At 40.8% G+C, this 26,861-nt stretch overlaps 1 protein-coding gene and 1 long non-coding RNA gene across 2 annotated transcripts; one reads left to right on the top strand and one right to left on the bottom strand.

The window, feature by feature from the left end:
* The first annotated feature begins 15,388 nt into the window (after positions 1-15,388).
* Positions 15,389-23,357, top strand: LOC134536310 (uncharacterized). The gene is made up of 2 exons (XM_063376061.1): positions 15,389-15,516; positions 22,341-23,357. Exons 1-2 carry the CDS (start codon positions 15,389-15,391, stop codon positions 23,194-23,196), a joined length of 984 nt encoding a protein of 327 aa, XP_063232131.1. The 3' UTR covers positions 23,197-23,357.
* Positions 23,358-25,414: 2,057 nt separating this feature from the next.
* On the bottom strand, positions 25,415-26,818 carry LOC134535897 (uncharacterized). Its single transcript, XR_010075724.1, has 2 exons — positions 26,661-26,818; positions 25,415-26,013 (listed from the first exon to the last, which is right to left on the bottom strand). It is a non-coding gene; the product is annotated as an uncharacterized LOC134535897 (long non-coding RNA).
* Between the last annotated feature and the right edge of the window lie 43 nt (positions 26,819-26,861).

The following is a 26,861-nucleotide window of genomic DNA, read 5'->3' as shown; positions in this document are numbered from 1 at the left end:
TGCAGAGCTCACTGTGTTTTGCCAAACACTGAAGACCAGTGAGCCCACTAACCCTTTTCCGATCATCATAATGCTTGAAGCATCTTTTACATACATGAATAGCCTCAGTGTGTGTAGTGATTTCGGACCGAACCAGGGCAGAAAAATTAGTGATGTAGGTGAAATGGGACGAATTGTCATTAACCAAGAGCAGAAGATCGAAATGATGCTCTTTTTCTTCAGGAGAGACTCGTGCAGGTACAATGTTCTGGTTCTCATCAATACTGTAGATGTTGATGGAGACTCCAGGGTTCTGTTTTTCGAACAGCGGTATTTGCTTGATTGGAGTAGGAAACTCGATGTTGTTGAAGTTGAACTTCCCCTCCAAGTCATGGTAGCGCTGGTTGACACGTTCAGGATGCTCACCTTCTACATAGTTGACCAGGATCGCCCACTTAAAGCACATGTAGTCTTCAAGATTTTGCGGATTGATCACTGCATATTTGTCTTTGATTGAAGTAGGCAGTTCGATGTAGGAGCTGGCACGGAGTGGATCAAGCTTGTTTATTCGTAGTTGAAGTCGCTTAACGGCCGACAAAGTCCATCCTGACCCCTTCCCTTGTAGTCTTCCTCCTCCTTGCAGATCTTAGAGATGGACTCGGCAACTGCCTCATCCACCTCGTGAACTGAGTAGAGGGGGACATTCATGGTTTTGAAGGTCCTCTTGTCTTCGCTGGCATCCAAAGGTTTTTCATAGTCGCACTCAAGCACGATGTTGTACTTCAGCGGCCCATCTCTTCAATTTCCTCCACAAATTGGCTTATTATTTTTACCTTGATGGAGTCCAGGTACGCACAAATATCCTTGGAAGTACTTGTTGTATTTTCTGCCACGTACATCTTCAAGTTACCCTTGAAACCCACTTCGGCTGTGATGAAGCCATGGGTATTGACCAAACCCATGCCGGTCACCACCTTTGTACGACATGGTTTAGGCAGTACTGCAGGCTTAACTGCTGCCATCCTCTGCTTCTTTGTCGGAGGCGGAGCAGGCCCGTTGCACACCTTAATGTGGGCTTTCAATTTGTCAGCCCTGGCGAACTCCTTAGCACAGTTGTCACAGGAATGTGCTATGCGGTTTGGGTTGAGGCCACAAGTAAACTTCTCATGACGTCTAGCAAAATCAGCGCGGACGAAGACCTTATAGCAGAAACAGCACCGCATGCCTGATGTCGTGACGACAGCTCCAGCACATGTTGACAGGTGCTGCTGCATCTTGTCGCTGCATGCGAGCATCTTGCCACATAGGTGGCACTGCTGGAATTCACGCTGCTGGTTCTCGGCACACTGGCGCTCATGTCGGTAGCGGTTGTGGGCCAGCGAAAACACGGCAGGACAGAAACTGCATTTCTGCACGGTAGATGCCATCACAGCAATCTGCAGACTGGTCTCGATGTACGGAACACGCGAAGGAAGCTCGACTTATGGAGAACTATAACAAACGAGAAACCAATGTAGCTAGATGTTACAAGAAAAAAGTTGCAAACATAACCTCAAAACTCTAGCCCTCAAGCTTACTAACCTAAACTGTTAGCAATGTTACTAAATAAACACGTTGCCAACATAACTTTAAAGCTACTCCTTCATGTACAATCCTAAAAATGGTATAATATTTAAAGTACTGATAAAAGTTAAAGCTGAAAAAGTATTCAATGTTAACTACAAATGATTGATTACATAACCTCAAAACTACTCTAATGCACAACCCAAAAATGCTAGAATATTTAAAGTACTGTTAAAAGTTTAAGCTAAACAATTCCTGGTTACCCACACACAAGTGTACACAGAAAAAACTAGCTATCTGATAACCTACAAAAGAGCTAAGAAACATAAAAAATATTAACGAAACATATAGCATAACTCAAAAAACGATGAAGTGGAGCTGCAGAAGATGTTGGAGCGTTGGAGGTAGGAATCGTGGTAGCAGCGAAACTCACACACGAACTAACTCACTCAAACTCTAAGAACACACTGAAGCTCCGACAGCTAATCCCGACCTTTTATAAGTAGTTCTGCTTTTCAACAACAGATGACACCACGTGTTGCTTGCAGGTAAATATTATTTCTTTCTTTCATGCAGGATGCAGGATTCTCACTAACGATCGCAATAGAGGGATGGCTTCGCTAGACTCCAAGGAGAAGGAAGTTTGTTTTTCCAGTTAGTGTTTCTCAGATTTCTCAGGGCATATTATTATTTGACTGAATAATGAATTTTTTTTTTAAATTCCACCTAATAAAAATAAAATAGGAGCACTCAGAGAAAACCATCTGGGAGAAGATGTCGTTTATAAACATCATAAATTGTCAATTTTTTTTTAAAGTCCAAATTTAATCTTACTTAAGCAAAGAGAGCACAAGTCAGCTTGTGAACTCTTTGCTTAAGCAACATGAGAGTTCTGGCACAAGTCAGCTTGTGAACTCATTGCTTAAGCAACATGAGACTTCTGGCACAAGTCAGCTTGTGAACTCTTTGCTTAAGCAACATGAGAGTTCTAGCACAAGCCCGCTTGTGAACTCTTTGCTTAAGCAACATGAGAGTTCTAGCACAAGCCCGCTTGTGAACTCTTTGCTTAAGCAGGATTAAATTTGGACTTTTTAAAAAAAAATTGGTAATTTATGATGTTTATAAACGACATCTTCTCCCTGATGGTTTTCTCTGAGTGCTCCTATTTTATTTTTATTAGGTGGAATTAAAAAAAAAAATCATTATTCAGTCAAATAATAATATGCCCTGAGAAATCTGAGAAACACTAACTGGAAAAACAAACTTCCTTCTCCTTGGAGTCTAGCGAAGCCATCCCTCTATTGCGATCGTTAGTGAGAATCCTGCATCCTGCATGAAAGAAAGAAATAATATTTACCTACAAGCAACACGTGGTGTCATCTGTTGTTGAAAAGCAGAACTACTTATAAAAGGTCGGGATTAGCTGTCGGAGCTTCAGTGTGTTCTTAGAGTTTGAGTGAGTTAGTTCGTGTGTGAGTTTCGCTGCTACCACGATTCCTACCGCCAACGCTACAACATCTTCTGCAGCTCCACTTCATCGTTTTTTTGAGGTATGCTATATGTTTCGTTAATATTATTTGTGTTTCTTAGCTCTTTTGTAGGTTATCAGATAGCTAGTTTTTTCTCTGTACACTTGTGTGTGGGTAACCAGGAATTGTTTAGCTTAAACTTTTAACAGTACTTTAAATATTCTAGCATTTTTGGGTTGTGCATTAGAGTAGTTTTGAGGTTATGTAATCAATCATTTGTAGTTAACATTGAATACTTTTTCAGCTTTAACTTTTATCAGTACTTTAAATATTATACCATTTTTAGGATTGTACATGAAGGAGTAGCTTTAAAGTTATGTTGGCAACATTTTTATTTAGTAACATTGCTAACAGTTTAGGTTAGTAAGCTTGAGGGCTAGAGTTTTGAGGTTATGTTTGCAACTTTTTTCTTGTAACATCTAGCTACATTGGTTTCTCGTTTGTTATAGTTCTCCATAAGTCGAGCTTCCTTCGCGTGTTCCGTACGTCGAGACCAGTCTGCAGATTGCTGTGATGGCATCTACCGTGCAGAAATGCAGTTTCTGTCCTGCCGTGTTTTCGCTGGCCCACAACCGCTACCGACATGAGCGCCAGTGTGCCGAGAACCAGCAGCGTGACTTCCAGCAGTGCCACCTATGTGGCAAGATGCTCGCATGCAGCGACAAGATGCAGCAGCAACTGTCAACATGTGCTGGAGCTGTCGTCACGACATCAGGCATGCGGTGCTGTTTCTGCTATAAGGTCTTCGTCCGCGCTGATTTTGCTAGACGTCATGAGAAGTTTGCTTGTGGCCTCAACCCAAACCGCATAGCACATTCCTGTGACAACTGTGCTAAGGAGTTCGCCAGGGCTGACAAATTGAAAGCCCACATTAAGGTGTGCAACGGGCCTGCTCCGCCTCCGACAAAGAAGCAGAGGATGGCAGCAGTTAAGCCTGCAGTACTGCCTAAACCATGTCGTACAAAGGTGGTGACCGGCATGGGTTTGGTCAATACCCATGGCTTCATCACAGCCGAAGTGGGTTTCAAGGGTAACTTGAAGACGTACGTGGCAGAAAATACAACAAGTACTTCCAAGGACATTTGTGCGTACCTGGACTCCATCAAGGTAAAAATAATAAGCCAACTTGTGGAGGAAATTGAAGAGATGGGCCGCTGAAGTACAACATCGTGCTTGAGTGCGACTATGAAAAACCTTTAGATGCCAGCGAAGACAAGAGGACCTTCAAAACCATGAATGTCCCCCTCTACTCAGTTCACGAGGTGCATAAGGCAGTTGCCGAGTCCATCTCTAAGATCTGCAAGGAGGAGGAAGACTACATGGGAAAGGGGTCAGGATGGACTTTGTCGGCCGTTAAGCGACTTCAACTATGAATAAACAAGCTTGATCCACTCCGTGCCAGCTCCTACATCGAACTGCCTACTTCAATCAAAGACAAATATGCAGTGATCAATCCGCAAAATCTTGAAGACTACATGTGCTTTAAGTGGGCGATCCTGGTCAACTATGTAGAAGGTGAGCATCCTGAACGTGTCAACCAGCGCTACCATGACTTGGAGGGGAAGTTCAACTTCAACAACATCGAGTTTCCTACTCCAATCAAGCAAATACCGCTGTTCGAAAAACAGAACCCTGGAGTCTCCATTAACATCTACAGTATCGATGAGAACCAGAACATTGTACCTGCACGAGTCTCTCCTGAAGAAAAAGAGCATCATTTCGATCTTCTGCTCTTGGTTAATGACAATTCGTCCCATTTCACCTACATCACTAATTTTTCTGCCCTGGTTCGGTCCCAAATCACTACACACACTGAGGCTATTCATGTATGTAAAAGATGCTTCAAGCATTATGATGATCGGAAAAGGGTTAGTGGGCTCACTGGTCTTCAGTGTTTGGCAAAACACAGTGAGCTCTGCAAACAGCATGCTGCTGTTAGGATGGAAATGCCACAGCTTGATGAAAATGGCCAGCCTCCTGTTCTGCAGTTCAAAAACTTCCATCATACTGATAAGATGCCTATCGTGGTATATTGCGACTTTGAAGCTATTCTAGAGAAAATCCATACATGTCACCCGAATCCTGATGAATCATACACGCTGCAGTACCAAAAGCATAAAGCGTACAGCTACTGCATTTATGTAAAAGCAGATAATACAATCATTCCAGCACACCTCACTTCTGCACTTCCTTCACAGCCTGAAGTATACAGGGGGTGTGATGCAGAAGATAAATTCATATCCCGCATTGTGGAGATTGGACATGACGTACAGAAAATCTTTTCTACATCTGTTCCTATGACTCCGCTCACACATGCACAGAACACTGCTTTTTGCAAGCAATGTGTTGTTGTTACTGTGGGGGAAAGTTCGGAGGAACTGTAAAGAAAGTTTGTGACCATAATGACTTCACCGGAGAATTTATTGGGTCTGCATGTAATGGCTGCAACCTTCTCAGGCGCAGACCAAAAATGTTGGTTGTGTTCTTCCACAACCTGGCATACGACCAGAACTTCATTATCAGGAAGTTGGGGTATGATACTAAAGATATTTTCATAATTCCGAATTCAGAAGAGAAGCTGATAACTTTTTCCAAAAAGTTATGCGATAAGTTCAGTATACAGTTTGTTGATACTTTCCGTTTTATGAGTCGGGGTCTTGCTTCGCTCGCCAAGTTCTTGCCTGCAGACAAGTTTATAAGTACTGCTGAGTTTTTCGCTCCTGATGAGTTGGAGTTGGTTACCCGCAAAGGAGTATTCCCATACGACTTCGTTGATTCTTTTGCTCGACTAGACGATACTAGTCTTCAATCCATCGATGAGTTCTTTAATATTCTGACTGATACTGGTATTTCCGAGGCGGATTACGCTCACGCACAAAATGTCTGGGACAAGTTTCAGTGTGCTACTTTGGGGGAGTACGCTGACTTGTACCTGAAGACGGATGTCCTGATTTTGGCGGACGTATTTGAGAATTTTCGCAGTCTTTGCTTGGAAACATATAGTTTAGATCTGTCTCACTACATTTCTTGTTCTGGGTTCGCTTTCGATGCGATGCTTCGAACCACAGGTGTACAGCTAGAGCTACTCACAGATTACGACATGTATATGTTTGTGGAGGCTGGTATTCGCGGTGGTGTAGCGCAAAGCATTAAACGTCATTGAGTAGCCAATAACGCCTACATACCAGAAACACACGATGCCTCCAAGCCATCCACATTCCTGGAGTACATTGATGCAAACAACTAGTACGGGTGGGCGATGTCTCTGCCGCTCCCCATTCGTCATTTCCAATGGACAGATACATCAATTGATGTCATGTCTATTCCGGAAAATTCACCCACAGGCTACATTATCGAGTGTGATGTGGAGTACCCTCTCGAACTCTACGAAAATCACAAAGACCTGCCATTTCTTCCCGTAAATCAGTGTCCGCCCGGCTCAAAGCAATCAAAGCTGATGACAACGCTGGAAAATAAAGAGCACTACATCGTTCACTACAAAAACCTACAGCAAGCAGTATCGCATGGTCTAAAAATCATAAGAATACATAAAGTTCTTCAGTTTGAGCAGTCGGCATGGTTGGAGCCCTATATTCGGCTGAACACCAACAAGCGCAAAGCAGCAGCCAACGAGTTCGAGAAGGAGTTCTTCAAGCTCGCTGTGAACTCGACATTTGGTAAACTGATGGAAAACAAGAGGCGGAGGTTCAAAATGGAGTTGGTGTGCTCTGAGAAGAGATTTAAGAAGTTGGTGTGTCGTCCGTCCTTCAAGGACCGCACAATGTATGAGCCAAACTTGTCTCTTGTCCACCTGAACCATGAGACCATCATTTTCGACAAGCCGATCTATGCCGGACTCGCAGTACTTGATCTATCAAAAACACTCATGTACGACTTCCACTATAATACTATGAAACCAAAATATCAGGAAAATATTCATCTGGCATATATGGATACAGACAGCTTAGTGTATGAGATTCAAACACATGACTTCTACCATGATCTAAGAGCCGACCCTAAGTTCATGTCTGAATTCGACACCAGCTGCTACCCTCCTGACCACCCATGCTTCTCCCCCATCAACAAGAAAGTTGTTGGCACATTCAAAGATGAATGTGGGGGAGAAGTAATGAGCGAGTTTGTCAGTCTGCGGGCCAAACTCTATGCATACATGTGCGGTGGCAAGGTTGAAATAAGGCTAAGGGCATCCAGCATTGTGTGGTCAAAAACCACATCACATTCGGTGATTACCTGGATGCCCTGCAAGACCACCGCACAAGGAGGGCAGGTGTTAGAGCCATACGGTCAGAAAGCATGTGCTGTACAGCGAATACAGCAATAAGCTAGCCATAATGTGGGAGGATGATAAACGTTTAATCTGTGAAGACGGCATCTGCACAGTCCCCTACGGCTATATCGGAGGCGACGAATATTTTTTTTTTCTGTAAATAGTTTTTGTTGTAAATAGTTTGGTAGTTTGGTTTCTGTTTCCATTCGTCGTACAGTTTCCATTTTTTGTTTTATGGTTTTCATTTTGTTGTATAGTTTCCATTTTTGGTGTATAGTTTCCATTTTTGGTGTATAGTTTCTATTTTGGTATGTTTAATAGTTTCCATTTTTGTTGTATAGTTTCTTTTTTGTTGTATAGTTTCTGTTTTTGTTGTATAGTTTCTGTTTCAGTTTATGTTCTAAATTTAATAAATAAGATTTTACCTACATATTACTTATTTTTTAATTGTTATAACCTATATCCTCCAAGGTAAAGATACTTATAAATGTCTTAGAGAATGGTAAAATGTAATTATATGCAGACAATCAGTCTGTTTGTAGAAATCATAGAGGTAGGATGTGTACGAGTGTATTAATTAGGACTCGTCAGATACCCGGGTGGCAGTGACTTCAACATTGAACTTGTTGAATACAGGCTACCGACTTGTCTCGTCTTGTCCCCCGACTTGTCTCGACTGTCTAGACTTACTCTGTCTAGACTTGTCTCGACTCGTTTCCGACTTGTCTCGACTGACTACATAACACTTGTAGGTTATTTATTTAATAGGTATATACAGTTAAACGAGTAATACCCTATAACCATACATTCAGGGACTTTGACAATGAAAATTCTCGTGTGTGAGTCTGACGCATCATACCACACTTCTCCGGCCAATATGATTGCTAGTGACGCTATCTACTAGGTTTTTGAATTTGAATTTGACGCGCTCCGGCGGTAACTTTAAGAATTAAAGATGGCGACGGTGGCACCATCTACCAGCCAACTTGAAATCCAAGATGGCGATGGTGGCATCATCTGGTATCGATTATATGAACTAAAATATGGCGACGGTGGCGCCATCTACCAGCCAACTTGAGAATCAAGATGGCGGCACCTCTGGCAACTAATTTTTGAATTTGGCGCGCGATACTAACGACATCTACCAGCCAACTTGAGAACCAAGATGGCGGCGCCTCTGACAACTAATTTTTGAATTTGGCGCGCGTTACTAGCGACATATACCAGCCAACTTGAGAACCAAGATGGTGGCGCCTCTGACAACTAATTTTTGAATTTAGCACCATCTGGTAGTCTGTGCTGGAATTAAAGATGGTGGCTGTATAATAATTTTAATTTCAAATGTGGCGCCTTAGGTATGCATTAAGGAAGGCAAAAACACCCTCCCCCCCATTTATCATAAACTTGCCATCAGTACGTAGCATATATAGATTATTTATTCCACTATATCCCAACTGGTCTTGTGGTCTGGTTGGTAAGGTGCCAGCTTTCTAACCTCGACATCCTGGACGTTTTCACATCCCATGGATCGAATCCCAGCCTCGGCTCTGAAAATATTTTAGTTAAAGAAAAAAATAAAATAATCCCTGCTGCTACCTGGTGGCGACCAACAGAACTATATGATGTCACAAGATGGCTGCCTCCAGCAGACGAAAACAATATGGCGGCCACCAGCAGACGAAACCAGATGGCGGCTGATGATTACATCGAATTTCGAAAAGTTGAAGTTCGAAAAAAAAAATTCTAATCCAAGATGGCGGCCGTGACGAAAAGTGCAACGGTGACATCACGATTCGAAGTTGGTGGAAATTTCTAGAAATACAAAATGGCGGATGGATTAGCATGGATTAACATATGGATTAGCATAGATTGGCATATGGATTAGCATAGATTGGCGTATGGATTAGCATAGATTGGCATACAGATTAGCATACGGATTGGCATAGATTAGCATACGAATTAGCATAGATTGACATATGGATTAGCATGGATTAGATGACGTCATCCAAGAGGTTGGCAACATCGAGTGTCGCAAGGTTAAAGGTCAGGGTCGAATTTGAATGTCAGGGTCAAATTTCAAGGTCAAGGTCAAATTTCAAGGTCAAGGTCAAAGTTAAAGGTCAAGGTCAAACTTAAAGGTCAAAAGTCAATGTTACAGTTAAAGGTCAAGGTCAAAGTTCAAGGTCAAAGGTCAAGGTCATAGTTAAAGGTCAAGGTTCAAGGTCAATTTTCAAGGTCAAAGTTAATGTTCAAGGTCAAAGTCAATGTTCTAGGTTGGCTCCTGGATCCTGCGCCTGTCCTTGAATCGGCCTTTTCCATCTACTAATCCCCAATCCCCTCCCTCCTCCCCTGTCCCCATACATACCAAATACATTTACTTTTCAAATTCTTGAAAACCCTTTAATGTGTTGGTGATGTGAAATAAAACTGAACCAAGGACAATTAATTTCGATTCATTCGAATTAAGTACAATATTATTGAGTGATTTTAAAAAATATTTTTTGGAATTTTTTTTCCAAATACCTAGGAAATCATTACAAATATTCAAGATGCCAGACAGCATAGATGGTCGACAAAATGGTGGATGTGACAATATTTCACTGTCTGGTAATAAATAGTACAGCATTCTAATGGGTAAAAAATAGGTCTGCACTAAAATGGAGGCGATTATGAATAATTTTATAGAATTAATAAGTAAGGTTGACTATCGGATACCGTTGTATGGGATTGATAGAATTTCAAATGTGTTTGTTCAGTATCAACTACGCTTTTTTTTTATATAGCGACTATGTATGGACTCGCTCTCATGATGGCGTTTTTACGTACGTAGTACATATAACTGAGCGTAAATTTAATTCATGCTTAAGTAAATTCTAATACATGAAGACCAATGTTGTAAGTTTTTCTCCCACCAAAGCGACCTTGGTTCATTTTCCAGCAGGTTCGAACCCGGATTTTTAACAAACATGGAAACATGGTAGAGTTGCAGCAAGCTAGTGGGTTTTCTGCGAGCATTGCCGTTTCCCCAACCTATTCAGTCCGTCAGTACCCCATCCTTATCTCGCCAACCCTCATTGTCACCATAACTTCTTTGTTGACGAGACATTGACTGGATAGTTTCCGAAAGACGACGAGATTCTTTCAGAAATTTAAATACAAGCCGCTGGGTTTGGATCTCGATCCTTACCATGGCTGGATTTTGCTACCCCATTTGATGCCCTTCCACCTCCATATCCTGAAGCATGTGCCCGAACTGGCTTTAGCACACTACTTATATTGTATGGAGTCTGAATAATCATATTCGGCATCAGTGTTATCCAACTGCTTTAATTGTTATTAATGGGTTTTTATAATGGCTTGTCTCGGAGTTTGTTTCCATGGTTATAGGGTCATCAAAATTCTGGTGAAGAGTAAATATTGAGTTCATATACAAAAAATTAAAAACTAAACTAAAACTTCATTGGAACTACAAAATTATTATATTGCAATAAATATCTTTAAATAATTCAACATATGAATAAATCCAAGTGAATATTCCGAAATAATGCAAATCATTTGAAGGCATTTGGGAACCAAACAAACAGGTAAAATATGTATTACTATTTAATTTTTGTACAGCGAGCTTAAATATATGCTTATTTTATACACTGGGTCCATCGCTAAAATTGCTTATCTTTCCTAAATGCCGAGATCCTATTCTCAGATATCTTATAAGATTTTCTTTAAAAAAAGTAAGCTAGTCTTTAAGTACTTGCCAGTGATGTGTAAACATCTGAACTCGGTAACGAGCAACTTCATGCGTTCTCAGGTTGTTCATGTTTGCAAATAAACTTAATTATAATACGAAACTCGAACACAAAATTTAACATTAGAATTCTTTAAAATAATTCCGAACGTGATAAATATACTAATCAATTAAATTTTTATTTTCGAGTACATGCCAACATTTCTGGACGCGAATCGCACACTTACCTTCTGTACCCGCCGCTAGAATTCGCTGCCTGAATCGTAAACGATGCTTACCACCATCCTTCACAGATAGCAACACAACTCCGATAAAAGACTATAAAAAACTGAACCCCGGCTTTGGAACTGATTATCGACAAGCAACTTTATTAAAATACTGCCCATTTTGTTAAAATTATTTAAACAGGTAATACTATAAAGTTTTCGCACACGTTTCAAGTTTTATTTCAAAGAAATTACTAAAAAATTAACCTAAAAATTTTGAATTACATTTATAACACTAAGTATATGTTAGTATATTTGTTTGAGCTTAAACTATTGAAATAAGTCTGTAAATACTTACTGCAAACAAACTTTAACCTTATTAAACTAATTCAACATTATTTATATATAATATTATTATATTATAATGTTATCAAAAAGTTAAAAAAAAAAATTCCCACTGACGAATGTGAACCATGTTCCTTGAGGTTTACAAGGGCACGCTCTACCGCTGTGCTACTAAGCCTACCTATTAGGTATTTAGAAGGAGAATATTTATTATTATTGTAATGATAGTTTCCTCATGTATTTTTAAATTTGGCATTTCTTTTTACTATGACTATTTTTAGCTAACTAAGTAGGTATATTCCAGAGTATGTTTACTGACAGAAAGTCATTTGGCACACCAATAAGTTTGGTATGACCCCTAATGTTTACGAATGAGGCTGTATGTTTAGGTCCGCCATATTTGTGACACATTTTTGTTCATCTACTTCCCTTCCATTTTCATGAAATTACTCCTACCAAATGCCGTACACTGAGAGCTAAGATGTTTACACATAAAAATCGTTATGCGTGGCAACGTATTGCAATTGTATTTGTCCGAGATAATTCGTGGCAGGAAGACCGTTTAAGGCCCGTCTACAATAGCAATGTCCTAAACTGTGTCCGAAGGACACTCGTCGCTGATTGGTCCACGTGACCCTCTGACGTCATGCGTCAAGTGGGCGAAGGTCCGAACCTACCTGGTCCGAAGACATTCGTCAATTTGAACTTTTTGTCCCAACCTGTGTACCTACTTCGGACACAGAAAAAGAACATAAAGGCCCGTCTACAACAGTCCGAACCTGTGCGTGGACCGTGTCCTTATCCGAATGTGAGTGACGTCACATTGTCTCACCGAAAATTGCCCTGTCCACAATTGCGATGTCCGATGTCCGAATGTATTGATTTCTAAAGTTGCTACCAGAGCGCAGTAAATGTGCCAAACAAAATGTTTTTAATTATTGTTTTGATGCTTTGTAGTTTGAGATTGAACTTTTGAAAGTTGTGGGAGTTCAATTTTATGTATTTATTCAGTAAGGCAAAGTGGCAAATGTAAATGCAAAAAAATGAACTCATATCACAGCAATCGAACAGCACTAATTTAAATGTCGTCTTGCTCGCCTTTGAATTACAACACCTTCCATTTCCTTCAATAACAAAAACCAACACCACGTTTTCAAACGGGAACCGGAAATTCAAATATCGCGAGTGTTCTGTTCTGTTTCTGTGTCCGAAGTACACAGGTTGGGACAAAAAGTTCAAATTGACGAATGTCTTCGGACCAGTTAGGTTCGGACCTTCGCCCACTTCACGCATGACGTCAGAGGGTGACATGGACCATTCAGCGACGAGTGTCCTTCGGACACAGTTTAGGATATTGCTATTGTATACGGGCCATAACACTCACGATATTTGAATTTCCGGTTTCCGTTTGAAAACGTGGTTTGTATTTGTTATTGAAGGAAATGGAAGGTGTTGTAAGTCAGTTATAATTTACATAACTTTCATAAGTTCAATCTCAAACTACAAAGCATCAAAAAAATAAACAAAAACATTTGGTTTGGCACATTTATTGCGCTCTGGTGACAACTTTAGAAATCAATACATTCGGACATCGGACATCGCAATTGGGGACAGGGCAGTTTTCGGTGAGACAATGTGACGTCACTCACATTCGGATAAGGACACGGACCACGCACAGGTTCGGACTATTGTAGACGGGCTCTTATGCGTGAACAGTGTAGGTTGTAATCCACAGCAACCTAGACACCGATTCGTGGTATGAAACATGCTGGTACTGTTTTAGATTACCTATTACCTGCATGGTTCGCATGCTTGCGTTAGTTGTAAGAATGATGGAGGTTAACGGCCCGGAAGCCGGTCTGGTTTGGATCCGGTAGTCATCGCCCCAGAGAGGTTGTCGCGGCGTGACCACCGGCAGACACGCATCGCATCGGGGTGATCGCGAACCAACATGGCGGCCGTGTGTTCCGTTACGATCCGCGGGACTTGTGAGCCACCGGTATAAATCAGTGACGTCAACGGGCCCGCAACCGCTGAATCTTTTATGTGCGTGTTGGATAAACTATTTTTTTCAGTGACATACACGAAATTTTGTTTCACTTATAAAGTTAAATACATGTTTATTAGACTTCATTTTTATTTCAATCGTTTAAACTGTCTATAATTATTTTATTTGAAGACGGAGTAAAATAAATTATTTCCGTCAATGTTAAAATACCTGTGTATTGCCATAGCAATCAGGAAACTATAGATAAAAATTAGTAAAAATTCCTAACCTCAAATATTGTTTACGTTAAACTCAATTGCAAAAAGGTTTGGTTCCTTAACACACCTAGATTATAAAAATAATCGTGCCATTAAAATTTCTCATTATTTAATGCTTACTATAGTTAAATTGCATTGCTAACCTCTTACTGGTTTCACACCACCAACTGATACACACGTGGTACATAACGATGCACCGGTGCGATAAACACCGTCCAAAATGTGTGTTCATACTCAAAGGTTGCGGTGTATACCCTCAGAACGTCATCAATGGTCGGAGTTTAAGGAAAAATGTTGTATTCGTAATGACGCAGCTTCTTCCTGCGGTGATCTCCCCTACCTTCGATGTTTACTGTGTGTTGTGTCGCAGAATGTGTGTTAATAGTCAGCCCACAGGCGGGACGAGTCTGCGAAGGTTCATCGTTGCCTTCCGCAGCTCGCAGGGGAAGGTACAAACACACCACACCTGCAGTCCTAGACCCGGGAAGGAACATCTCCACTAGTGAAGTCTTTCCGACCATCGGTATTCAAAACCGGGACCTGTGGCTCAAACAGCCAGAAGCTCTAAAGGAGCGATTACACGGGTAGAGCAAACGTGAGAACAACTAGGTAAAGTAAGCAAAGTCGCACTGCTGCCCACGTGTGGACAGTTGGAGAAATATTTGGGAGAAGTATTAAAGCTATAGTCTGTCAACGTAAGATTGCAGTCTCTTTATCCTTTATCAGAGAGTTTCATTATATAGTTTAAAATTCCGGTCAGAAAATGGAATTGATTCCATTGTTGACGTCGTAGTTGCTTCGGCAGCGAATTCTAGCGGTGAGTTCAGAAACTACTTGAGATTCGCGTCCAGAAATTTAGCTAAACACAATTTATGTATATGCATCACGTTCGGCAATATTTTTTAAAGAATGCTACGTTAAACTTCGTGTCCGAGTTTCGGATTTTAAGCGTTAATCGCAAACATGAGAACACATGAATTTGCTCGTGTTACCGAGGTTAGATGTTACACATATCTGGCGAGGACTGAAATACTTGCTCGGTTTTTTTTTTTTTTTTTTTTTTGCTGTCCATTAATTTCACACGTTCGACTGACAGCCTTGTGCTTCGAGGCGATTCCACGCTAGAAGCACCAGCGAGCTTCGCACTTATCACCCCGCCTCGCTGACACGAGTATGAGGGACCCTCTCAACAGGGCCTGGGTGTTGTTCGGCAGGGATGGACCGAGGTGCGCGCACCCCTTCCAGGACCCCTTCCAGGACCCCGTCCAGGGCCCCTACCAGGACACCGACCAGGACCCCGACCAGGACCCCATCCAGGACCCCGACTAGGACCCCGTCTAGGACCTTGGCGGGTGTGGCGCGGGGCCGGGGGCCGGGGCCGCGACCGGGCAGCGCCGGGAGGGCCGCCCCTCCCCCGCAGCCGCCCAAGGTTGAAGAGGAGCCCCTGAGCGAGCACCAGCAGCGCATGATGAAATACCGGCAGGTGCTCAAGGCCGCCGAGGAGCGCGACTGTCGCGAGCCGCGGGGAGACCCATCGACGGCGTCGTCGGTGTCGACTGCGTCTTCGCGGCTCAGCGAGCACCGACCACGCAGCACGTGAGCTCACTCGTCGGGCCTTTATCCCACCTTAGGTGCATCTCACATACACAGCCGGTCGTAGTAAGTGCTGGGTTTGAGTCCCGAGTAAGGCATGGGTGTCAAACAAATGCTGTGAAGAGTTAAGTAAAGTGCCCAGATTTCAAGATGACTGTCTGGATAGGTCACCACTGGCATGAAGGGATCAGTAACCTGCCCAGATTTAAAGATGACTGTCTGGATAGGTCACCACTGGCGTGAAGGGATCAGTAACGTGCCCAGATTTCAAGATGACTGTCTGGATAGGTCACTACTGGCGTGAAGGGATCAGTAACGTGCCCAGATTTCAAGATGACTGTCTGGATAGGTCACCACTGGCGGGAAGGGATCAGTAACGTGCCCAGATTTCAAGATGACTGTCTGGATAGGTCACTACTGGCGTGAAGGGATCAGTAACGTGCCCAGATTTTTAAGACAACTGTCTGGATAGGTAACCACTGGCGTGAAGGGATCAGTAATGCGCCCAGATTTCAAGATGACTGTCTGGATAGGTCACTACTGGCGTGAAAGATTAAGTAATGTGCCTAGATTTCAAGATGACCTCCTGACTAGGTCACCATATAGAGTGTTTAGATGCCATTCTCAACCCTTTCAAGCGGCATCAATTGTGTCTAATTATGAGTAGCATTTAAAGGCCATTGCACTTTCCTGTGGTAGTTTCGTTTCTTATATGTTTGACGTCGTACCGACCATGGCCTTTAAGCCCGTGCTCCGCACCGCCAGTATCGTATCCCGTTTTCTGAGCGCGCCCCTTGCCCAGCCGGATTGAGTCAGGCGAGCGCCTCGGGCGTGACCCCAATAGACAACAAACCAAATTAACAGTCACCGTGGCCACTGGCCTAAATTAAAATGCCCGTGAATGTCGGAATAGGATAAGTCCCTCTAAAACAATTCACAGTGGGACAACATGGTAGTAAATTTACAGTCGCCAACTTGATGTCACATTTTAAATAATTAAATACATTAAAACTATTGTTAAGCCTTAAGCACCAATTACCAGGTGCTACATTTTAATTGGGCACCTGGAACATGTTTTAACTGGTAAGATAGTAAATTAAATTAATATAAGTTTTTTGACACCGACTCACAAAGAAGAGAAAGTTTCTCTTCCTTGCGAGGCGGCCATGTCCGGCAGTCTCGAACCACTCTGCGCCGGGAACAGACGTGTGTCCGTGGGCAGCATCCAAGTTTCTTTCATTTTATTACTTTTTATTCTGTACTAAATCTTTAAATTTAAAACCTTTTGTTAATTCACCGCTGCCCACGTCGACTCGGCGCGTATTTTGCGGAGCCGGGCCTATCCCGACCGTCTTCAGTGTGATACCGCGATACGTATTGTAGCACAAAACGTACGGTACTGGCCGACTCCAGCGAAAGTGTTTTTACTTAAGGACGCCGTGCATATGCCTGCCGGCTGCATACACGTAAGTGTTTCGCCGAATTTAGGAGCCCGCTCATAGAGCACCCCCTGCACCCATTAATGTTCGGCGCTGGCCGTCTCCAGCGAGCATCGACCCGCGTCCCGCGAGACTGCCGCGGTAACCATTAATGTCGCGTAGCGTTATGTTTTTTCTGTATTAATCGTGTAACGGCTAGACGTCGCCAAGTGTTGGTGAGAGTGTTTTGTAGCGGGACTAAATTAAAGGTAATTCGCACCAACTCGTGTATACTAATTTTCCGGAGTCTCCCGTCCTCCACACGGCCGAGCGGCCTTCACAGTCAAGAGAGAACCATTCAGGGTAGATTCAAGCCGTGTACCTGGCGGGGCACGCGGGGGCAGAGTACCCACGACCCAACATCAACGGCCTAGCAGTCCGCTAGCCTGGCGCCCCTCCGGACAACAAGAGCACCGCGACGCCCGTAGCGCCCGTCAGGTACCCCCCGGGCCTTTCACATAGGTCGGGTGACGGCATGTTTTTTATACAGCAAAATAAAAAACAAATTTGTTGTTTTCACTCGAGTTTTAAATATGAAAATTTGGTACTCACTATTGTTAGCAGGGAGTCTTAAATCTTGAAAATTCCACTATTAAATGATAGGGTTGCAGCTTAAAGAGTTTAGGATTTATACAATATCAAAAATGTATTTAGACGAAAGATTTTGGTACTACCCCTACGAGTTATAATATGTTCAAACTGATATAATAATAATCATATAATGGAAGTTACAACGATTTTTCTGTTTTTCAAAAAACCTTCGCCATTTCTACTTCTTTGGTCGGATATTGCCCACTAACGAACTTGACCGAGATTTTAAATGATTATATTTCATGTATCAATGAAAAAATACGGTAGGTACTAGTTAATGTGTTCCTTAAAAATGTGTTATATTTGTGTGTAGGCATATGTGGGAGCATGCATGTGTGTGGGAGTGTGCATGTTTGAGTTGACGAGGTTTTGGGGTCTATGCAGGGGCGCAACAACTAAATTTTCAAAGGGGGGCAATATACCTTTTTATAAAGAATCATCGATCCCCCCTGGTGGAAAATTGTGCTATTTAAGCAGTTTTATTATCTAAAAATTAATTACACAGCACTTTCTTTGCCCCTGTTTGCCCCCACTTCAAGGTTTCAGAGGGGGGGGAGGGGCAAAATACCCTTGCCCCCCCCCCCTGTTGTTGCGCCCCTGGGTCTATGGACCATGAAACAAAAAAACTATACAAAAATTTTCCGGAAGTCACACCATAGTAATGGCTACAATAGGCAGTATATCATCGAAACATAGGTACCTACATACCTAAAAAAATACACACAAGTAAAAACTATATATGTGCTTTTAAATCTTATGTTTCAGTGTTTGATATTGAATACTAGTCCATATATTTAAAAATCTTTTTTTATTGTGAATAGAAATTGTGTATATAAATTTATTCAAGTGTAGGTTCAAGTCTATTTTTATAAGTGAGGTTATGTTACTTTAGGTGTATTATGAAAATTAATGTTTACTATGTGCATGCTACATGCAACAAAAATTGACATAATGAATAATTCATATTTAATACCTACTTGAACATAATTTTAAAAATATTTATTCTGAATATTAGTGATATAAATTGTGTTCATAAACTTTTTTCAAGTGTATTTATTTAAGTGAGGTTATGCTCCCGTATGTATAACCATAGAGTTAGGAAAAGTCAGAAGTCAGCAATCTCTGACATAGTTAATCTCTTTTTAACCTCGCCATCGCCATATTGTTCCACCCAAAACCTTGTGGGAATGGTTCTTAACCACAGTTGATAATGCAAAGTAACTATTAATTAGAATCTCCATCGTTAAAAAAAAAAACTCACTTTCATAATAAAAAATAGAACGAGTCTTTTAATACTCGCCAGAGATGTGTAAACAATCTCGGCAACGAGCAAATTCAAGTGTTATGGTAGGGGAGAGCGGGGATACATTGGACAATTTTTACATTACGAACAATATCTTTTTTTGTAATCAAAATTTTAAGATTTTCCCATTGCAAATAAATTACTTAAACGTTCTGCTATCAAAAGGATGTCATATTGATGCTACATTATGTGACATTACAACAGCAAAAATAAAGAAAGAGAAGAGTGTACACTGTCCAATGTATCCCCATATGCGGGGTTACATTGGACATGAGAAGGGGATAGTTTGGACAAAGTAAAAACTCAAACAAATCATTGGTTTTATTGAAAACACTAATTATTTTAGAACTTATTTACTTTACATAAGTATATAAAACTAATAAAAACAGAAATTTAAGGTTTATACAATTTTTATACCAACAAAATGAAGGAAAATAAATTCCAAACACTAACTTTTGAACATTTGTGCACAAAAATTGTAAATGTTATTCTGAGGATAGATATGCATAATATCTTTAAAAAGCTCTCAGTGAAAAACAGTAATATTTTTATAAAAAACAAAAACAAATGATATCCTTAGGCTTACGTGTTTGATAAGATTATGGGCTTTAGAGATCTCGAGCCTATAAAGTCAAACAAAATAAATGTTTAACCAATGTGATCAAACTTGTTTAACATTTTTGACTTAAAGTAATATCGTCCCCTTCGAGCAGAAATCGAGGATATTTTACAGTAAATATCCACAGTACAAACAACTGATTTATCCTGCACATTAGGAAAAACGAATGACATCCCTTTTTTCCGAAGAAAGTTTTCATACAATTCTGCAGATGGCTGTATGATAGTTTCTACGTGACCTACAAAGTGCTTAAAGTACTTTTTTTGGGCAATTTTAACAAAAATGAAATCAGACACCTTGATAGAATTTTTGTCCTCATCATCACTCTCTTCTGATAACTCGGAAAAACTGAATGAGGAGTCTCCTGGTTCATCGCACAGGTCTTCAATTTCAGCTTCCGAAGATGAGGATGAGGGCAGCACATTCTTCTTGACAACTCTTCTCTGTTTCGTTTTTAATAATTCAATTTTCTCTGGTGTGTCGGTTGCTATCATGCACCACCCACGCTTTCTACTGCGGCTGGACTGTTGTCTTAGCAGTGCCTTAGGAAGTGGTCTAACATCCTCAGGTGTAGGCCTAGTGCTTGTTGATCCAGTGAAGTTAGTCCTCGGAGGAGTTGTTGGAGTACAACTGGATCCAGGGAAAATGTGCTGAAGTTGTGAGTTGGTTTCAAGGGTGCTTGGTCCTGGTTGGGGTGATGAGGATCGATTGTCTTGAACTTCAGCAGCAGCAGCAGCAGCAGCAGCAGCAGCAGCAGCAGCAGACAAAGTCCGATCGGACACAGCAGATGATAAAAAATCTTCTGAAAAAATGTTCCTGTCAAAAGGTGATATACCTGTTGATCTGAATGCTGATTTTATATTTTCTGGTGTGGCCAACTCGATCCCAAGCTTTACTCGCGAGTTTAGGGATTGAATAGATGTTCATGGTGGCATTGGGCCAAGAGTTCACCTCAGCACTGTAAAATGTTTTGAATGGCCCAAACACACATCTCGCACACTTTTTTGCATATTGGTATGCTAGCTGTTTGGTATGTTTTGGGGTGAGGCCATAAAACATGCAAGAGCATTTTAATAAATAATCAGCCAGTTTTTGCACCATGTCACCAGGGATAACCTGTCTATTTTTAAAAATTTGTCTCAAAACTCATATTTTCGATGCCTTCGTCTTTGGCTTTTTAACCAAGTAAGCCAGGCGAGATTTTTTCAATCCATGATTGATGGCTGCAGATCGTACAGAAGCTCCATCCTCCAAAACTTCTATAACAGCAGCCTTTGTTGACTGCTTGTCAAACTGTTTCTCAGTCCTTTTCTTGTAATTCCTAACCATCTGAAAGCATAACAATCTCATATTTGTATCACGTAATAGTATTAATAAAATCTTTGATTAAAAGTGCAATTAAGGGGATACATTGGACAGTTGTCCAAGGTAGCCCCATACCCTGTCCAATATAGCCCCAAGTAACGGAAAAAGAAAAAAACACTTCTCGGTATTTTGTGATGTTAGTCAATTTGCATAATTCATAGTTTATTCTGACACCAAATCATGTTGCAATTCATCATATTAGTAACATTTAAATTAACTTTCATTTCATAATGAAAATTACCCTCGATATTCACACAAAATATTATAAGGAAACCAACAAAAAGGAAAAAAATCCACTCACCTTGCTACTTTTTGAGGTAGGCAGCCATATTGATTTAAAACTGATCAGCTGTTGTCTGTTGCACACTCCATAGAGAAATAAAAGCAGTTGGTGATGTTTTGAATGAAAATTTAGCTATGTCCAATGTAGCCCCATGTCCAATATATCCCCGCTCTCCGCTATTAACCCGAGGAGAAATTTTCTTTTGCCGATGTTCGGGAATTGTCTCTCTCCCGACTCTTATCCCGAGTTTTGGGATCCCATCCACCTATGTATTTATACAAATGAACTATGCGGATCTGCCATATTTTCGGGGTTTGTGAAATTTCTGCGCAGATGTTATGTATTTCCATTTCATTTACAAAATCACTACTACAAAATGTCGTATACCAAGAGCTAAGAAGTTTACACAAAAAAGTCATTATTACTGTTCCCACAATGCAAACACTACACATCAGTCAATATTTTGGATATCTAACAAAAATGGCGCAGCAATTAACTGAAAGGAAAAAAAATTGCTTCACACATTTACCATGTAATCATGTAGACGTGGTCAAATCTTGTATACAGGTATAACAATTAGTCGATGGCAGGGAGTGTCTGTGAAAAGTATAATGGTTTTCATGGAAGTGTTTGTGAGGTTATGTTTATGTGTGTATAAATTACAAAATTGTTATTTTATAAATAGTTGCGATTAATAAATTAGAATAAATACTCAGCATATTTATTGATTTTCATTATTAATTTTAATTCTGCTTGATTATTTTGATAAAATAATTTAATATTTTCTTTCACATGGTTATATTAATATTCAATACTGAGTATTATTAAAACATTTTAATTTGCTATAATTTATAATTTATCAGCCAAATTTATATAGGTAATCACTCCAGTCCTTTTATTATTTTATTTCCATTAAGTAATTATTTGCATGCAAAATTAAAGTTCATTTTTTATTACGCCAATTCAAACTTTTAATGCCTGTATATAAGTATGTACATGCACCTATTTTTTAAATATAGGAAGACTATTATTTTGGATTTATGTCAAAAGTGAGTGAAATCAGTGTCCAGACATTAACAAAGAAAGCTGCAATTTTACGAAAACCCCTGGATAATTTGTAACCGGCATTTTTCATAAATCGAAGATGAAAATTTTTCACACTGTTGCTGATTGGGAAATTCAATGCAGGGAACCTGGCCGCACCAGCTGGCAGTTGGGGTCCTTGACGGAGGAAGAGGTGACACGGCGGCTAGATCGGGAGCTTGCACGGGCAAGCCAGGAGTTTGACGACGACAACGACGACGTCGACAAGGCATGCGTGTGGCGACAGGCGAGGGCTCTGCGCCAGACAGAGGCCGAGCTGGGCCGGCGGCAGGCTGAGCATCCGGACCTCCACGGGCTCCGAAAGATGCTGACCAAGGTGGGTGGCCCCCTGAGGGAGGAAGAGGTGACGTGGCGGCTGGAGCAGGAGCTGGCACGGGCAGGCCAGGAGCTCGACGACGACGCGGCGTGCGCGCGGCGGGTGGCGAGAGCTTTGCGCCAGACAGAGGCCGAGATGGGTCGGCAGCAGGCAGAGCCGCTGGAGCTCCGCAGGTTGCGGGAGATGCGCGCCAAGGTGGGCGGCTCCCTGAGGGAGGAAGAGGTGACGTGGCGGCTGGAGCAGGAGCTTGCGCAGGCAGGCCAGGAGCCAGACGACGGCAATGCGTGCGCGCGGCGGGTGGCGAGGTCTCTACGCCAAACAGAGGCCGAGCTGGGTCGGCGGATCGAACCGGAGCCGCCGGAGCTCCGCAGGTTGCGGGAGATGCGCGCCAAGGTGGGCGGCCCTCTGGCGCAGGACCCCATCATCCCACCTGCGCGGGACATCGAGGCGCTGAAGAGCAGGCTGTCGTCTCTCAGGACACGCCGGATGGCAGTTGAGGCCGCAGCAGACATCCCAGAGTTTATCATAGTCGACCAGAGAAAACCTGACACAATGTCCCCCGGCTACCTCCGATCGGGACGGGTGTCTGCGGAGCCACCCACTGAAATCTTAATAGATTTATAATCCACCCAGTGAACAAATAACAGCCCCGAGAATTATTAAAAAGTTTTTTAGATAAATTTACATCAATTAAATTATATATTTGAACATTTCATTTTCAAGTGTTATTCTTTTTCTGTGCTGTCATATTGTTTTATTTTCAGACCCGGGTACAGGTTTCAGTGTCCTTAAACTAATGATGGAGTGTGGGTGAAAAATGTACAGTTAATATTTATTGAACTTTATATAACATTTCATGTTGTTTCCTTTCTTGGCACTAGGTGAACTCTTAAGTGAACAATAACAACTAAACATTAGTAACATCCAGTATTGAGAGAAATTACTCTGCACAGCAAGATCAGGCTCCCCTAGGTTCATACACGGATCTAAACTCGCTCGATTTTTCGAGTCTCGACCCATCACTAATATTGTCGCAGTTTGAAATTTTGCAGGGTTTTTGAAATCAAATTTGGGGACTTTACTGATGGGACTCTGGGCTAGCTGCTCTGTTCACTCGTCGGCGCAAGTGGCGTGACCATGTAATTGGGGCACGGGGCCGGCGCGGCGCGCGGCTGGCTTGCAGATTGCACATTTGTTTTATTTTTTTGTTTGTTCGGCCGGCGCTGGCGCAGTCACGAGCCGCAGTCACGGGCCACAGTTACTGGGGCGCGCGTCGGGGTAGAGGGGGGTAGCCTTCTCAGATGTCCTAGTTAGTTGTTTAGTAAACTTGGCTTCAATAACCAGCGTTTTTTATGCTAGGCATGGCGGTGCGCGCAAATTTAAGTGCAAGTGAGTGTTATCTCAGAGCTCACTCAGGCGGAGGCTATGCCTCTCTCACCTGTGGTAATGAGTCCGTTTAGAGTTTTATTTTGGAATGTAGGAATTCAAGCTCACTCAGGGGGAGGCTATGCTTCTCTCCTGTGGTAACGAGTCGTTTAAGTTAGTTTGTCATGCAATCGTCTTTAAGCTCACTCTGGTGGAGGCTATGCCTCTCGTCAGGGGTCACGAGTCGTTAAGAGTCATAGTTTGGAAATGTAATGTTCGTTCGGGTTGTCAAGGGCAAGAGAGGTCCCTACGTTAGTTTTAAAGTAAGAGATCAAGAATTGTTCTGCTTAGTGGAAAATGTGAGTACTGAATTATCTTTGTTTTACTTTTAATTATAAATTATGGTGTAATGTATTAGGAAGGATTAGGGAAGAGCTTAGTGAAGTTCTCTCTCTCTCTCTTGTATGGTCGTTCAGTCGTCAAGTACTGAAGAGATTGTTGTCGTAATTTTTAATCACGATATGAAAATGTTCTTTAAGACTGATTTTGCTTCTTTACATTAAACAAATAAGATCATTTTAATTTAGTATTAAGTTATTTTTCAAAATCTCCTTTAGCTCATCTCTCACCAGACATCCTGTACGGGATGACGAACCTATTCACTTCGATCATAGGTACATTAAAGTATGTGAGTAAGTTAAGAGGAATTGTGATTAATGCCTTATGCAAATTATAAGTTGAGGCAAAGCGAGTAAGTTCAGAGTTACGGTCACCCCCCCCCCCCCCCCTCCTCAAGGAAGTTAAAGAAACCTCGATATAGTTTTTGATTAATTTAATTTGACATTTCATTTGATTGATTTAAATTGGAATATTTATTATTTTATTTATTTTATTGTTTAAGTTTTGTAAACGCGCATGACATTTGGTGTAAGCACCGGGAATGTCCTACGTGACAGTATATATAATATTTCACAAAAGCACCTTCCTGATTTTAAACAAAAATACTGAATAAATGGCTGAATATCATACAGATCATGTACGTGAAAGGTCTTTAATTACATAATCATGAACAGTCGGGACCATTAGCACTTTTGCCAGATTGTTTTTTTTTTTTTTTTTTTTTTAAATGAACGTACATACTAAAACTCAAAACAATATATAAATGTATTGTGCCTTATATTATAGACCATAGCAGTTTTTCAAAGCTAAAATGAACATTATTTAAAGCCTTTTTAACCAGAAAAATGTAACTTCTACTCCTGACCTATTTTTTACGTAGGTACTTTAAAGAAAGATACTACAAATCTTTTTGACATAAGAAATAACAAACAGAAAATTGCACATTGTTGTGGCAATTATTTTAGGACTTGGACTTTTGTGTTTTGGCAGCGTAGATTAAAGACTATGCTGAGTTTTACTCTTATTTCAGACAGACATCAATGTTGAAAATTAAAGGAATTTGAAATAATACAAATGCTTTGTATTTTAACATGGATGATTTTCACTCTTAAAGAGTAGTTACATACTTAATGTTATGTAAGGTATTAAAATGAAATTACATACCCCACAAATATAAATACTGAATTTTTTAAGAAAATTAAACAATTGTATTTTCATAAACTATCAATTTCAAAACTAATGTACATACTGGAATGTTAAAATAATCACAATGTTTTAAAAACAATATTTTTCTCAGTTAAAACATTTACATCATTGACTCTACTTACTGAAAATTTCACACAGTAAGCATATTAAACTTTACTTGAGCAAAATTTTCGTAAGATAAATCTTTGTAGAAAAAACCTATTCTTGCATGAGAAGTAGTCAATTAGTTGGTTTTAGTGACCATGTCAAATTTTTTTGGCCACGAGACTTTGCAGGAAAATGCTAAATGTCTCCCATCCTTTTGGAGTAGTTCACAACAATCAAGCCATCTCAATCAATAAAACAGTTTCATAATCATTAGCCCTCAGTTTCTTCAAGTCTTCTCCAACGAGCTTTGCAGTGTGTGAGAGAAATAAAGTTCCACAGTCTCATTGACTTTTCTCAACACCGGCATCGAAAACATCTCCTTGTCTGAAACAATACAAGAAACTGCGTTGAGCTGAAGAATACAGCACTATTTTACCAACATTATACTAGAACCCCATTATGTTAAATTTTAAACATCATCTACTTTATTAAAAAAAATTAAAAATCAGGAACTTCCTACACATTACTTTTGGATTCTAGATTCCTACAGTAGAAAATATTATTCTGATTAATTCAAATAAATGAATGAAAAAAATATGATACTGCTATAAAGTATACAAAAATAGTATAGGTTTTATACCATTATACGTAAATTAAAAGATCCCTTAGAGCAGTTCAACAGAACCAAACTTTTGGATAACCGAAAATAACTTCATAGTAACCAAACTAACAAGTCAGATAAACATACTGCTCGAAAGTTGCTCCTTATAACTTAACATACATGCGAATGTATATGCTCTTAATATTTTTATTACGGCTGTGATATGAGTTTTAAAATGGCGGAATCTTTCCCTTTTTAATCTCAACAGACTTTGAAGTGGAAAAAGTTATATAAAAAGTAATGTATGAGCTAAAACTTTTACTTTATGTTGCAAAGAAAAAAAAATTAAATATTACTCACATATGTTATAACAATAAAATACATGTGATATTGGTCTTTGCTTTTGCTTACTTTCTCTGTTACTACTCACTTCATTCTTCATTTTCACCAGCAGGCCACTCTTGAGATATTACCGTAAAACCCTTTTGATTGTTCACATAGTGAACCACTTGGGCAACATCCTGGAGTTTCTTCTTTTTTATGGGAATGACTCCATTGTATGCCTTTTCGAAAGTCAACGCGACCTGCCTGGTGACAAAGCCCTTGATTTTGATCCCCATCTGCGGCCAAG

Source organism: Bacillus rossius, chromosome 10 (assembly GCF_032445375.1).
Source record: "Bacillus rossius redtenbacheri isolate Brsri chromosome 10, Brsri_v3, whole genome shotgun sequence".
Classification (NCBI taxonomy): Eukaryota; Metazoa; Arthropoda; class Insecta; order Phasmatodea; family Bacillidae; genus Bacillus; species Bacillus rossius.
This window is presented reverse-complemented; position numbering and strand designations above follow the sequence as displayed.

Bases quoted from the DNA above. Each gene is read 5' to 3' on its own strand.
- LOC134536310 (XM_063376061.1), top strand. From the start codon at position 15,389: ATGAAATACCGGCAGGTGCTCAAGGCCGCCGAGGAGCGCGACTGTCGC. The intron at 15,517-22,340 runs GTGAGCTCACTC...AATTCAATGCAG, and splicing joins GAGCACCGACCACGCAGCAC to GGAACCTGGCCGCACCAGCT.